The sequence below is a fragment of the Rhinoderma darwinii genome, chromosome 4, assembly GCF_050947455.1.
Source record: "Rhinoderma darwinii isolate aRhiDar2 chromosome 4, aRhiDar2.hap1, whole genome shotgun sequence".
Taxonomy (NCBI): Eukaryota; Metazoa; Chordata; class Amphibia; order Anura; family Rhinodermatidae; genus Rhinoderma; species Rhinoderma darwinii.
Genome location: NC_134690.1, coordinates 92,967,577 through 92,983,018, shown reverse-complemented (window position 1 = coordinate 92,983,018; position 15,442 = coordinate 92,967,577). Strand labels below are relative to the sequence as shown.

Sequence of the window (15,442 nt, the reverse complement as noted above, 5' to 3'; positions counted from 1 at the left end):
GTGGGAACAGAACACCGTAAAACCCATTGCAAGCAATGGGCAGATGTTTGTAGGCGTAATGGAGCCGTCTTTTCAGGCGTAATTCGATGCGTAAAACGCCCGATTTACGTCTGAAAACACTGCGTGTGAACATACCCTTAGGCCTTATTTACACGAGCGTGTGCGTTTTGCGCACGCAAAAAAACGCAGCGTTTTGCGTGCGCAAAAGGCACTTGACAGCTCCGTGTGTCATCAGTGTATGATGCGCGGCTGCGTGATTTTCGCGCAGCCGCCATCATAGAGATGAGGCTAGTCGACGTCAGTCACTGTCCAGGGTGCTGAAAGAGTTAACTGATCGGCAGTAACTCTTTCAGCACCCTCGACAGTGAATTCCGATCACAATATACAGTGTGAATAAAAAAAAGACGTTCATACTTACCAAGAACTTCCTGCTTCCTCCAGTCCGGTCTCCCGGCCGTTGCCTTGGTGACGCGTCCCTCTCTTGACATCCGGCCCCACCTCCCTGGATGACGCGGCAGTCCATGTGACCGCTGCAGCCTGTGATTGGCTGCAGCCTGTGATTGGCTGCAGCTGTCACTTGGACTGAATTGTCATCCCGGGAGGTCAGGCTGGAGGAAGAAGCCGGGAGTTATCGGTAAGTCAGAACTTCTTTTTTTTTTACACGTTCATGTATATTGTGATCGGAAGTCACTGTCCAGGGTGCTGAACCAGTTTAACTCTTTCAGCACCCTGGACAGTGACTGTTTCCTGACGTCGCGTACCGGAACATTTTTTGCCGGGTTCGGTGAAAACGAGTTCGGCCGAACCCGGGGGAGTTCGGCCGAACCCGGTGAAGTTCGGTTCGCTCATCTCTAAGACACTCCGTTTGGATGTTTGTAAACAGAAAAGCACGTGGTGCTTTTCTGTTTACATTCAGAGTTTGACAGCTCTTGCGCGAATCACGCAGTTCGCACGGAAGTGCTTCCGTGCGGCATGCGTGGTTTTCACGCACCCATTGACTTCAATGGGTGCGTGATGCGCGAAAAACGCACGATTATAGAACATGTCGTGAGTTTTACGCAACACACTCGCGCTGCGCAAAATTCACGCATTGTCTGCACTGCCCCATAGAGTAATATAGGTGCGTACGACACGCGTGAAAAGCACGCGCGTATATTACGCTCGTGTAAATGAGGCCTAATACTGTAAACTCTGCAGCAAATATGCAACGGATTTGTTGCAGGATGTAGTGGATTTGTTGCAGATTTTCTGCATAGTTTCCGCAGCAAAATTTTACTGCAGATTTTACCCCTTCTACATGGAAAAGTACTTTTAAAAAAAGGCCGGGAAAACCCTCTAGGGTAGGAACACACTAGGCGGATACGCTGTGTAAAACTACACAGCGTAGCTGCAGAGAGTTTAGTCCTAAAAACCGCACCAAATTGTGGTGCAGGTTTTCGGGCGGCATATCCGCTGCAGAAATAAAAAAATCCCAAAAAGTGTATACTTACCTGGCCCTAGTCATGGGGATGACGTTTTATCCTATGTGATCCAATCAAAGGCTGCAGTGATAACATAGACTACAGCGTCATCCCAGGAGGTCGGGGCTACGCTCCTATTGTTTCCGCTGCAAAAGATGCAACACATAGCTCTTTGTTGCGGATCTGAATTCAATGGGGAAAACCCGCAACAGAAAAGCAGAAATTCTGCTGCATAAATTGACATGCGCCTTCAAAAACCGCATCGCAGGTCTATTTTTGAGCGGTTTCTAAGCTGATTTCTCCGCTGTGTGAGGATGAGATTTGTTCAAACCTCACCCACACTTCTGCTACTGTAATACGCTGAAAATTGTGTTCTTTCCCTTAATGTCAGGGAGTTCTCTACGGAAAAGTATAAGGGTTTTCCAGGAATTTCCATTAATGGATAGGCCATCAATTAAAATTCCAGGAAAACCACTTGTGTTGTTCACATACAGTACTAAGAATAATTGTTGAAAGCTGAGACAAGCAATGTGAATAAAATAGATAATGATTGCTAGGCACAGGCCAGGCACTATACAGACACTGATGCCATCCTGGAGACAGTCTGATAATCCTGTGTTCTTTCTCCATAGGGCAGACTCTACGAATGTACATGATAATCAGTGTAAGATCTTTATTCAAGCACCTTTGACAGAAATGATCACACATTTGTTATACATTTGGTCCATTACAAATACTTGCATTGTGCAATAGAGGTAACAAAGTGAAGAAGATGAAAAATCTTGATTCCAGTTGTACAATACAGAGCTTTTACATTTTGTTTTTGGGGCAGTGCTGCAGAGCATCGCGCAGAGCATTCAAAACACGATCTACGTTTGTTTTAGTTGAGTTGTAGCCCATGAGTCCAATCCGCAGAACCTATAATGTGAAAGCAGATCAAGGTTATTAAGTACATGCACAGGTTTTATTTTTTTCAAGTATGGTATAAAATGTTCAACCAGTAACATAGAGCAAGGCCACCAGGGTATCATCCCTTATTAAAAAATGTGCAGTGCTATACAAAACTATACATAGTCAACTATGTATGACTTACAAACTCTGGCATATAACACAGATATAGACTTTAAAGATGGATTCCATATTGGATAACTTTTCTTTTTTGACAGTTCCCCCAACAACGCGCTGATTGCATGGAGGGGGAGGGGCAATAAGCTCTTAGCGCTTGCTTCCCAAGTGATAAGGGTCCTCTTACATGCCCATTGATCGGCACTCATTTGCTCCTTTCACAAGGAGCTAGTATGGGGATGAGCGCTCATTACTCCGATCACTCGTCCCCATACATTTTCCATGTCTCCATCTTTTCTTCAGCACATCTCCCCGTTTACACAGGGAGATCTGCTGCCGACAACGATGATATTTTTCAACTGCATAAACTATACAATTAGCCGATGAACGAGTGTTTGCTCGTTCATCGGCTGATCGTTGCCCTGTTTACACAGGGCAATGATCGGGAACGATCGTTCTGTGAACGCTCGTTTGCCCGATAATTGGTCCGTGTGTCCAACAGCAAGATGAAGGACTGCTCTATGTAGACGTTTACTGCTTCAGCTGGAGTACTGTTTCTGCTTACCCACTCCCAGAAGCCATTCTCTATTATGGTGGATGGGAGCTGAGTAGGTGCGCCCCTTTAAAGACAATGTACACCTTTGGAAGCAATTATTATTTTTATTTTTTTACTAAATTAATGTATTTGGTGTTTATAAGCAACTTTCAAATTTACTTTCAAATTTACTTTTCTGTTTTTTTGTTTTACTTTTTACAATGCAGTTTTTATGTATCTTGTATACATAGAAGCTGTTCATTCTCTCTCTCTGAACTGACGACTCGGGTGAGAGCGGGTCCTGCATGTTTCTGAGGGTACAGACACGGGCAGCTGACAAATACCTCGTTAAGAGGTATTCTGGTGACATGCGCATTCGCACTGCCGCTCCATTCACTCTCTATGGGAGCGCCGGAGATAGCCGAGTGCAGTGTTCGGCTTTTTCCGGCGCTGCCATAGAGAATGAATAGGAGGTAAGTTGTTGTCATTTGCAAAATTGTGCGCCCATAAAGGGTGTATTAACTCATGGCCGCACGATTTTGCAGATAAAGGGACGGTTTACCCGCGTTAACATGTGGCCACTAACAGGCTGTTTGACAGCCGCACCGAACATGGTGCTGGTGCGGTTGTTAGCCGCGTTGTGACCGTGTCAGGGCCGCTCCGTGTGGCCTTACCCTCAGGCCGGATTCACACGAGTGTGTGCGTTTTGTGCGCGCAAAAACCGCTGCGTTTTGCGCGCGCAAAAGGTCCGTGTGTTTTGAAAAACGGCTGCGTAAAAACACGCCCCGTCGGAACAGAGCTACGTTTTTTCCCATTGAAATCAATGAGCAGATGTTTGGAGGTGTCCTGCTTCTGATTTTTCGTCCGTTTGCGGCCCGAAAAACAGCCGAAAATAAGCAATGTGAACAATACCCTAATAAGTTCCGTCCGCTTTCCGTCGGGGTGTTCGTGATTTTACCGGACACAATAGCTGAGCTATTGTCTCCAGTAATCTCTGGTAAACCCTGCCGAATCTGCGATGGAGGCCCCTAACGGAGCCTCAGACGCAGATCTGAACGAAGTCTACGTTTATAGCCTTTAAAGTGGTTGTCCAGGCAGGGGACTGTTTTTTATTCTGATGACCTATACACAGGATAGGTCATTAGTATATGATCAGTGGGGGTCAGACACCCGGACCCCGCACCGAACCGCTGTCAGTGTTGGAAGCAGAAGACTCAGATTCAGAATAGTGCCTTTCAAAGATCAAATATACACTGTTTGCATTTGTGTTTCCTAATGAAATAAGACTCTGTGCACTGGGGAGGGGGGGGGGGGGGTCATGATTTTTTTTCTTCTGTGGACTAGCCTTTTAATTTCAGAATTTTATTTCATTTAATACCTTTCCAGTTGAGGGCCCCAGCCCTCCAGTGATTTCAATGCTGTAATTCTTCATGATATATGTCGTGATTTCTTTCCAGTCATATCCCTCGGGCACGCTGACTGTTGTCACAGTGGGGAGTCGCAGCGCCTGCAGTAAATACATTGTTAATATTGACATGCTATAGTGCTTACTAGAGCAGCAAATAGTATTTCTTTTACATGGACTGGTGCTCAAACTGGTCCATTTGGGGCATGTTCAAACTTGGTAAATGGTGTCAACTATAGGAAAAGTCACTTGGCAAACAAAGGTTAAGCTAAACTGTCAGGTAATATAACACCAATTTCCTTTTGCTCTCATAAATCATGCAGGCTCCACATTTCACCAGTTGCTTGTTTAGAATTGTCTCGCAAAATATTAGTTAGGCCCCATGACACGTATTTTTCATCCGTAATTACGAACCCATTCATTTCTATGGGCTACAGACACCTTTCCGTATTTTTACGGGTGTTCGTTCTGTAGAAATGATCCGTCAAATATAGAACATGTCCTATTGTAATTACGGCACAGACTCGCCATAGAAGTCTATGGGCGCTTCCGTAATTACAGATGGCTACGGATGTGCACCCATAGCCGTTCGTAATTACGTAAGCGTTGCTAGGCGATGCCAGGTTTGCAGATGATGCACATCATTTGTGGTTTTTGTGGGCATTATGGATGCACTACGGACAGCATTTGCGGATGCTGTTCCGTACATTCGGATAAGTTGCGGATGACTACGGATCCGTATTTACGGATGGATGAAAATACGGTCGTGTGCATGCAGCCTTACTAGTAACCATCAATGATGTTTTATTAGACAGGACATATAAAATATGGTATCAACCCCAAATAATGTCCTGAAGGGCATTTGTCAGAGAGGATTTGCGGAAAAGTACAACGGCATCTGCAGGGTTGATGGGCTGCCTTTTGGAGCAGATTGGAGTATGCACTGGACAGAGCTGGGGATACATTTATGGAAATTAGCGCAGATAAAAAAAACGGAAACATTGATCATAGCAAACAACCAGAATCCAACCGTGAGGTCCAGGCTGTACTGCTTGATATGACAAAAGGTTCATGCTGTGTAGAAGCAATAACTTGCACTTCTGATGATCAGAAATGTTTACTATTACACAAGTTCGAAAATGTCTGTGCGATAAAGACAATGGGGCAGATGTATTAATAATGGCTTTTAACCCCTTTAGGACTGAGCCTGTTTTGGCCTTGTGGACGCAGCCGATTTTTTTTTTCAAATCTGACGTGTCACTTTATGTGGTAATAACTTGGGAATGCTTTTAACTATCCAAGCAATTCTGAGATTGTTTTCTCGTGACATATTGTACTTTATGTTAGTGGAAAAATTTGATCAATAAATTCAGTATTTATTTCTGAAAAAAAACAAACTTCAGAGAAAATGTGCAAAAATTAGCAATTTTCTAAATTTGAATCTATCTTCTTGTAAAACAGATAGTAATACCACACAAAATAGTTACTAACTAACATCCCCCAAATGTCTACTTTAGTTTGGCATCGTTTTTTGAACATCCTTTTATTTTTCTAGGACGTTACAAGACTTAGAACTTTAGCAGCGATTTCTCACATTTTCAAGAAAATGTCCAAAACCTATTTTTATAGGGACCAGTTCAGTTGTGAAGTGGATCTAAGGGCCTTATATATTAGAAACCCCCATAAGTCATCCAATTTTAAAAACTGCACCCCTCAAAGTTTTCAAAACAGCATTTAGAAAGTTTCTTAACCATTTATGTGTTTCACAGGAATTAAAGCAAAGTACAGGTGAAATTTACAAATGTCTTTTTTTTTTATCAGAAAATCCATTTTAATCCATTTTTTTTCTGTAACACAGAAGGTTTTACAAGAGAAACACAACTCAATATTTATTGCCCAGATCCTGTTGTTTTTTTTAAATATCCCACATGTGGCCCTAGTGTCCTAAAGGACTGAAACACCGGCCTCAGAATCAAAGGAGCACCTAGTGGATTTTGGGGCCTCCTTTTTTTAGAATATATTTTAGGCACCATGTCAGGTTTGAAGAGCTCTTGTGGTGCCCAAACCAAGGAAACACCCCCAAAGAGACACCATTTGGCAAACTACACCCCTCAAGAAATGTATAGAGTGGTATAAGGAGCGTTTTGATCCCCCAAGGTTTTTTGCTGAATTTAGTGGAAACTTCTATAGTTTTTTATTCTTTTTTTTTTTTACGGCATTCACCGTGCATTATGAATGACATATTTAATTTATTCTGTGGGTCGATTACAGCGATACTATATGTATATAGTTTTTTTTGTGTTTTACGGTGTTTGCACGATAAAATCACGGTTTTAAAAAAAATGTTTTGTTTTTTGTTTCGCTATAACTTTTTATTTTTCCATCGAGAAAGCTGTGTGAGGACTTGTTTTTTGCAGAACAAACTAGTTTTTATTAGTACAATTTTTGGGTACATGCAACTTTTTGATCCCTATTTATTTAAGTTTTTTGGAGCTGAAAGCGACTAAGAATAGTGATTCTGGTATCGTTTTTGCTATTATTATTTTTTTTACAGCGTTCACAATGCGGGATGAATAACATTATATTGTTATAGTTCAGGCTGTTACGGATACGGCAATACCAATTATGCATAGTTAATTTTTTTTTTCATTTTTTTCTAATAATAAAGGACTTAATAAGGGAAAAATGTTGATTTAAATTTTTTTTTAAACTTTTTTTTTTTTAGTCCCACTAGGGACTTGAAGATCCAACTGTTGTGCGATTGCGGGGTGCCGATGGTTGCTATGGCAACCGTAAGCCTAACAAAGGCCTCCGGTCTACCATCTACGGAAGGCGATTAGGTCCTGCCTATATGCCGCCTGTCGGTGTGAAACTGACAGGTATGCTACCCTGCAATACGTAAGTATTGCAGCGTATTATACCAGTCAGTTTCACACTGACAGGCAGCGTAATCGCCCTCCGTAGATGGCAGACCGGAGGCCTTTGTTAGGCCTCTGGTTGCCATAGCAACTTAAATGGGCGGTCGCTATTGTCCGCTGAATTTAAAGGGTTCATCGGTGGGGATCACGACTTTGATCCGACCTGATGTATTCCCCCAGTACTAAGGCTGCTAGTATCAGCCTGTACTGGGAGATGCCAGGCATAGGGGAATGCCTGTGAGCTCTGTTAGGAGCACACATAGATTAATGGGCTGCAGGCACAAGGACCAGTGCTGCAGCCCATTAATCTATGTGGAGTGGTCGGGAAGGGGTTAAAGGCTATTTACAACTTCAAAAGCATTTTTTTTAAATAAAAATGTGTATTAGTGTGTTTGGTGCAACTTTGTAATTAAATTTCATCAAAAATTATTTATATTTTTTGAGATACAGCTGCTTTGTATCCGGCGCATTTCTCTACTCAACAAATCCATGGCCATATTCTAATTATGTGACCCAACGTGGCAAGCATGTCGCAAATCAAGGTTCTTTGTTGCGCATTCATTAATAAATTACCAACAATAAATATGCAAAGGAAATAGGTGCATGTTACGAAAGAACCGAGGCAATAATAAATCTAACAATTTTTGCTTTTCCTTTTAGAACATGTCCGGATTAATAGCCACACTTTTTTATAATATATATTTTAAACTAGTTGTTCAGTCTTATGTACATAGAGCATAATCATTGTATAATAAAAAGTCCTGTAACTTTCTAATATACTTTGTTTCAATTCCGCACCTATTTCAAGATCTCTGCTTTGCTGTTACGGACCAGAACCTTCTTTATATTCAGAGGGAGAAAAACAGTCCCGACCTACGGTCACACAGCTGCAACTTTGTAACAGTGGAGGTAAGAGCTATCATCTTAGAATACAGTACAGGAGAGAGGAATTTTTTTTTCAGGATGCAGCCAGGCCTTGTTAATGCTGGGGGAGAATAGTGTGTCAGTGCTTGGTATAGTGCCCCTGATATGCATACTACCCAACTTTCAAGTATCTGAAAAAGGGACAACTGATGCGACGCGTGCATCTAGTCGAGGCAATTTTTTTTCCTTTTAAGCCATTCCTCTAATCACAACCAATCCCTGCCCATACACACCCGGTTCAGCCCACACAGTATCATGCTCCCATAGGGCCTCCCACATAGTATATTACCAAATAGCTGCCCCACACAGTATAATGCCCTCTAGCTGCCAATGCCCCCATGGCTGCGACCATACAGTATACTGCCCCACAGATGCACCCATATAGTATAAAGCCAACACAGATGCCCCTATACAGTATAATGCCCACACAGATGCCCCCATACAGTATAATGCCCACACAGATGTCCCCATACATTATAATGCCCAAATAAATTCCCTCATACAGCATAATGCCCCACAGCTGCACCCATGCAGCATAATATAGAAAGTGATGTCAGTGGCTACTCCTTGAACGGAATCCCGGTTGCTGACTCTGGCCAGGGATTCCGCTCCAGAAGGAGCCCCTGACATCAATGTCCATATATGGACAGTGACCTCAGGGATTTCCTCTAGGAGCGGAATTCCCAGCCAGATCATCGGCAACAGGGTTTCCGCTCAAGGAGTAGCCACTGACGTCACTGTCGATGTATGGACAGAGACGTCAAGGGCTTCCCCGAGCACAGCGATTAAAGTAGCGCTGTGCCCGGGGAGTCCTTGGTGAGCGGAGGAGCTCCCTCTTCTCCGCTCTGAACTAATTCTGAAGCAGGGAGCTGTACTGTATTCTAAGCTGGGTCCTGAGGATGCAGAGTTGAGATCGGCACATACACCTGGCCGCCCGGGACAGCAGGACACCGGCCGGAATCTGGGACTGTCCCGCTGAATGCGGGACCGTTGGGAGGCATGGATATGTGCTGGGCAGCCCGTCTGATGAAATACAATAGGTGTAACTAATAGTCTGTAAGCCAGAATGGCGCATTATACACAACCGTGTGACTTGCACACTTATTGTTGCCTTATCTGTGTGCAATGTCTATACTAAGCAGCCACCCACTCCATAAAAAAGAGGCGTGCGAGTGGTTGTTTTATCAGTATCTGCACCTGTGCAATCTCCCTCTATATAGCAATTGTGGTCTGTCTGCATCCTGCTGGGAAGTGGTGTTTCAACCTGCTCCTGTATTAGTAAGTGGCCTTGCTTTGTGTGTTTTTTTAATTTATGTCCTTTTTTTTTGTGACGATTTTTTATGTGGAGAGTAAAGTGGTTTAGTGTAGGGAGTCGCAAGTCGGTGAGGACCCTTGACGTGGGTTGCGAACTTGCGTATTTTGGCCAAAATATCAACTAATACCTCATGTTTATCATGGACATTTTTTCAGGATGCAGCCAGGCCTTGTTAATGATGGGGGAGAATAGTGTGTCACTGCCTGGTACAGTGCGTCTGATATGTGCTGGGCTGCCCATCTGACGGAATACGATGGGAGTAACTAATAGGCTGTAAGCTAGCATGGCGCATTATACACAACCGTGCGACTGGCACACTTAAAGAAGTCTTATCTGTGTGCAATGTCTATACTAAGCAGCCACCCACCCCATAAATATGAGGCGTGCGAGTGGTTGTTTTATCAGTATCTGCACCTGTGCAATCTCCCTCTATATAGCAATTGTGGTCTGTCTGCATCCTGCTGGGAAGTGATGTTTCAACCTGCTCCTGTATTAGTAAGTGGCCTTGCTTTGTGTGTTTTTTTAATTTATGCCCATTTTTTGTTTTATACCTAAAGTAGAAGGTAAAGACCAGACCCAATGCCCTAATTACAAGCCCTTTTAGCTTCCCAATGTGGATCTGAAGTTGTTCGCAAAGGTCCTAGTGTCTCACCACATTGCTTCAACACATCATTCACAGGGACGAGGTTGGCTTTATAACCATTAGATAGGCGAGGGACAACACCCCTTGGGCTATTAATATCTTACACTACATATCCACCTCCTCCATCCTGGCCCTCTTCCATTCCTCCGATTTTGAAAAGTACATTTTGTTCCTTCTCACCAAGTTAATACGGGCCAACAAACTAAGCAGGATTGCAAAATAAATCCCTTTCTGAACTAAAGAAACCAAAGCAGTCGGTTTGTTTAGCATTTAATTTTATTATGTTGTATCCCACCTAACCAGATTGGTGGATTGGCATTGCCATGCAGACGCCAAACTGTGTGTGCAATTAGAATCTTCTTTCTTTCCAACTCGTCTAACCCTCGCCCCCCTCCTAGACTCCTCTCCCTTTGAAAGCCCTGCTCTTCCCACAATTTCTTCCACATTAAAAGTGGCTCACAAAACATCCGCATTGGGTTCCCCTCGTCCCTCTTCCATGTTCCCTCTCCTGAAGAATCCTGCGTTCCTTCCAAGCCTCTATTTTGGAGAGCTAATAGATATCATCATTTCCTCTCTACTCTCCCCCTGCCCACATTCTTCATGCGCGCTACGACACCACTGGAAACACTGTTTCGACTGTGAACCGGTGAGTCACACTCTCTCATTGATGCATACCATATTTGAGTCTCCTACGTATAAGTCTTCCTTGCATTTCCTCATGAACTGGGAAAGGGATTTTAACCTGTCTTTCTCAGAAACACAGAAATAAAGGCTATATCGCATGGCCCATGGTTCCTCTATTTCTAGTTGCTCCAGGAAGAAGGTTAAAATTACTTTTAAGATAGTACCAGGTTCCCGCCAAATTACAAGCTATCATGCCCTTGGTTCCCTCGCATGGCTGGTGCTGCCACAATGTCGAAGGTACTATCAAGATATTTGGGACTGCCTGCTCTGTCTGGAGAAAGATTTCCACCTTCACAGATTTCTCAATACCTTTTACTTTTGCTTTTTTCCTACTGCATCACAGCGACATTCTAATGAAGTCTTATCAAGGTCCCCATAGATTAAAGGGGTTGTCCGAGATTTTTTTTTAAAGTACAGTTAGAAATACATTACACATATTAAAAATTGCATAATATACTTACCTGTGCAATCTTGCTTCTGTTCTCCGCTCTGGCTGCTTCTTCCTTCTGGTCACTTGAGCTCTGACGTCACCTTTTCAGCCGCCTACACTGTCGTGTCGTATCCCGATCACATGGTCTCGCACCAGCGAGACCTCGGATGGTACACGACACGTCACTTGTCACGTGGTGTAGATCGGCTTCTTCTGCTTCACATGCAGTAACGCGCATGCGCTGTCACTGCTGTTCTCGTAGTCCCTGCTGTTCTCGAGATAACAGCAGGGGCCGCGCATGCGCGTTACAACAGAACAAGCCGATACACACCACGTCACAAGTGACGTGTCGTGTACCCGGCAAGAATTCAAGATCAACAAAGCAGCAGAGCCGGAGCAGAGAGAGACGTCAACAATCAAGTTCCCGACGGCAGGATCTGGAAACTGGGCCACTTTGGAAAACATAAGTATATTACAAATGTATTTATTTTTTTAACTTAAATGATTTAATGGTGTTATTAAAAATATTCTGTTATCTCGGACAACCCCTTTAAGCCCTTAGAAGCCGGGTTTAATAGCAATCACGGCTTCTAAGAGGTTATAACACCATCGACAGCCCCGCAACATGATCGCGGGCTGCCAATGGTTGCTATGGCAACCAGAGGCTTAACAGTGGCTTCCGGGTCTGCCATCTACGGAGCCTAGTAGGTCCTGCCAAACGCAGGACCCACTAGGCTTGCTGTCAGTGAGTAACTGACAGCTCTAATACGCTGTGTATTAGCATAGCGATCATGGCTTCATGCCTTCAAGTCCCCTTGTGGGAAAAAAAAATTAAAACAAAAAGTAGAAAAATAAACGTTTTAAAGAATTAAAAGTAAAAATCGCCCTTTTTCTCTTGTCAAGTCCTTTAATTAATAAACAAATTATTTAAAAAAATAAATAAACTATATATAATTAGTAGCGCCATGTCCATAACGGTCTGAACTATAAAACTACTTTGTTATTTATCCCGCGTATTGAACGCTGTAAAAAAAATTAATAAACCATTCCAGAATCGCTATTTTTTGGTCACTTCACCTCTCAAAAACTGGAATAAAAAGAGATCAAAAAGTCGCATGTACCCAAAAATATTAATACTAGTACTAATCAAAACTACAATTCTTTCCGCCAAAAACGAGTTCTCACACAGCTTTCTTGATGGAAAAATAAAAAAGTTATGGCTTTTAGAATATGGCAAGAGAAAAAGTAAATGATTTTTTTTTTAAAGTATTTTATTGTGCAAATGCCATAAAACATAAGAAAAATATACTTTTGTTATCGCCGTAATCGTAGCGACCCGCACAATAAAGTGGATATGTCATTTACAGCGCACAGTGAACGCTGTAAAAAAAAAAAAAAAAGGAACAATAGAAGAATTGCTGTTTTTTAGTCACCACGCCTCCTAAAAAATAGAATAAAAACTGATCAAAAAGTCTCATGTACCCCAAATTGGTACTAATGAAAACTACATATTGTCCTGCAAAAAATAAGTCCTCACGGAGCTCAGTGTAAAAAATAAAAAAGTTCTGACTCTCAGAATATCGCGACACAAAAGGTGCAGAATGTGTTCCAAAAGGTGATAAGATCTGGCACCATTTATCAGTGCGACACTGGCCACGTATATGCGGATTAGTAATTATTTATCAAATTATTATACCCTCTTATTATGCCCTGATGTACTCCACACAGCTTATATATACCCTGATGTACTCCGCACAGATTACATAAGCCCCCACATTATAAACGTAAATACCAGTAAAAACCCCAAAGAACAACTACCAAGCTAAATCTGCGCTCCAAAAGCCAAGTGGCGCGTCCTCCATTCTGAACCCTACAGCGTGCCCAAACAGCAGTTAACATCCACATATATGGCATTTCCCATACCTGGGATAACCCACTTAACAGTTTAAGAGATATTTGTCTTCAGTGGCACAAGCTGGGCACAACATATTATGCACTAAAATGGCATATCAGTGGAAAATCCACTGCGCATTATTTTTCTAGTAAAAAACACCTTTTGGGTCAAAATACTTACTGCACTCCTTAACAAATGCCTTAAGGGGTGTAGTTTTGAATATGTGTAGTTCTTATGGGTTTGTTTCACTATTTGACCTCAGAGCCCTGCAATTGTGGACCAATGCTGTGAATTTCACCGAAGTAGGCCTCAAATGCGCATGGTTCTCTTTCACTCCTGAGCTCTGGCGTATGTCCAGGAAAATGATAAATGCCGACTTCCGGTTCCGGCGCTGGGATGTGAGGACGGCGTGAGGTGAGCTCCTGAGACCCGATCCCCCGAACCTCCGCCGCCACACACACCCGCAAACTAAACCTACCTCGGCAGTTAGCTGGAGACACGGTGAGAGGGCACAGACAGTGCATGGAGCGGTATCTCCTTAGGAGCGGCAGCCGCGAGAGCACCCGTCCGTCCGGATGCACGATGCAGGGAGAGGAGATATCCAAGATGGCAACGTTGCAGCATGCCTCCCCGCCGGGAAGCAGGTCACAAAGCCCAGCGCCTCCTGTAGAGAGAATACCACAGCCGGAGGTGGCAGAATTGCCACTGGATTATAGGAGACTGGCGATAGAAGTTGCCGCACACCTAGCCCCCGACATTAAAGATTCGCTGGTGGCCACGGTAACAACGACGTTACAGAAGCTACAAAATGAGGTTACGTCCCATGGTACACGGCTAGACGAATTGGAGCAACGAGTCGGCCTTATGGAAGATGAATCAGCGGGGGCACATACATACATTCAAGGCTTATTGCAAGACAACTCCAAGCTCAGAGATCGTCTGGAGGACTTGGAGAATCGCTCCAGGAGGAACAACCTCAGAATTGTCGGCCTACCTGAGCACATTAAACCCCAACACCTACAGGGGATATGCGAAACGGAGCTTCCAGAAGCTCTGGGCCTGAACAGGTCTTGCAGAGTGGAGAGGGCGCATTGGGTCGGCCCACCGGGCGCAGTAAAGGCCACCACAGGAGAACCGCACACCAGGCCACGTCAAGTGATCATGCGATACCTGGACTACAATGACAAAGAGGAACTCTTGCGCACCTTCAGGAATCGAAATACTCCATTACAGCTTCGAGGAGCTAAAATAATTTTATTTGCCGACTACTCCGCAGATGTCACGCGGAGACGAAGATCATTTGGAGGAGTATGCACTACATTATACATGAGCAAAATTAAATTCCAGCTGCAATACCTGGCCACATTGATGATTACAAGACCAGATGGTTCCGTCAAGGTTTTTCACACTCCGGAGGAGGCGACGCTCTTCGTGGACAAGATGGTGAGACATGAGAACTCCGACGCAGCAATAGCGAACACCCGGCAGAGTTCAACGACAAGGAAAAAGACCCCGCCGGACCCAGCATTAGCACGGGACAGTTCTTGGTCTTCAATTGCCCGGGTTCCATCACCCAAGCAACAACGCACAGAGTCCTCCAAAACCTTGCAAAGATCCCGCATGGATAGGATGATGGAGGCGTTACCGGACTGATGAGTATAACTTGCAATATGGCGTGTGTATGCATATCCCATGTCACACACAAATGTGGTTTTACTGTGGGGCGCGAAGGCTAGGCATATTAGAGACGCTATACAATTATATCTAAATGGCAGGATACTGCACATTAACGACACCCTGGCAAAGGGAATGGTCCAGAAATACCCGAGGGCCATTGAAATCCCGAAAATAAGGAGGGGGAGGGGGAAGGGCCTTCACCCAGAAAAAAGTGAAGTCAGGTATACCAATATGATGCGAGACACACGAGAGAGATTGTGGATATCGCTGGTTGGGTATTATGTTGTTACTGGTTATACTACTGTTTTTTTGCTGTTTGCACATGAAAATGTTATAGGTTTGGGAGCAACATGGAGCGGAGACCTCCGAGCAGCCACCATAGGACCGGGGCGCACATGCCCGGAAATAGATATTCAAAACAACTCAAATTTGATCCTTATAGAGAAATTTAGAATATGCAAGTGACCTCATGGAATGTTAAGGGGCTCCGTT

At 43.8% G+C, this 15,442-nt stretch overlaps 1 protein-coding gene across 1 annotated transcript in view; it reads right to left on the bottom strand.

Annotated features, from left to right (window-relative positions):
- Window positions 1-2,253: 2,253 nt before the first annotated feature.
- The window catches only part of AGXT (alanine--glyoxylate aminotransferase), a 68,735-nt gene continuing 55,546 nt past the window's right edge, over window positions 2,254-15,442 (bottom strand). Inside the window, exons 10-11 of the mRNA XM_075861355.1 lie at window positions 4,439-4,567; window positions 2,254-2,378 (exon numbers count right to left, since the gene is read on the bottom strand). Coding sequence (XP_075717470.1) covers window positions 2,271-2,378; window positions 4,439-4,567 — 237 coding nt within the window. The 3' untranslated portion in view covers window positions 2,254-2,270. The remainder of the gene's footprint in view (window positions 2,379-4,438; window positions 4,568-15,442) is intronic.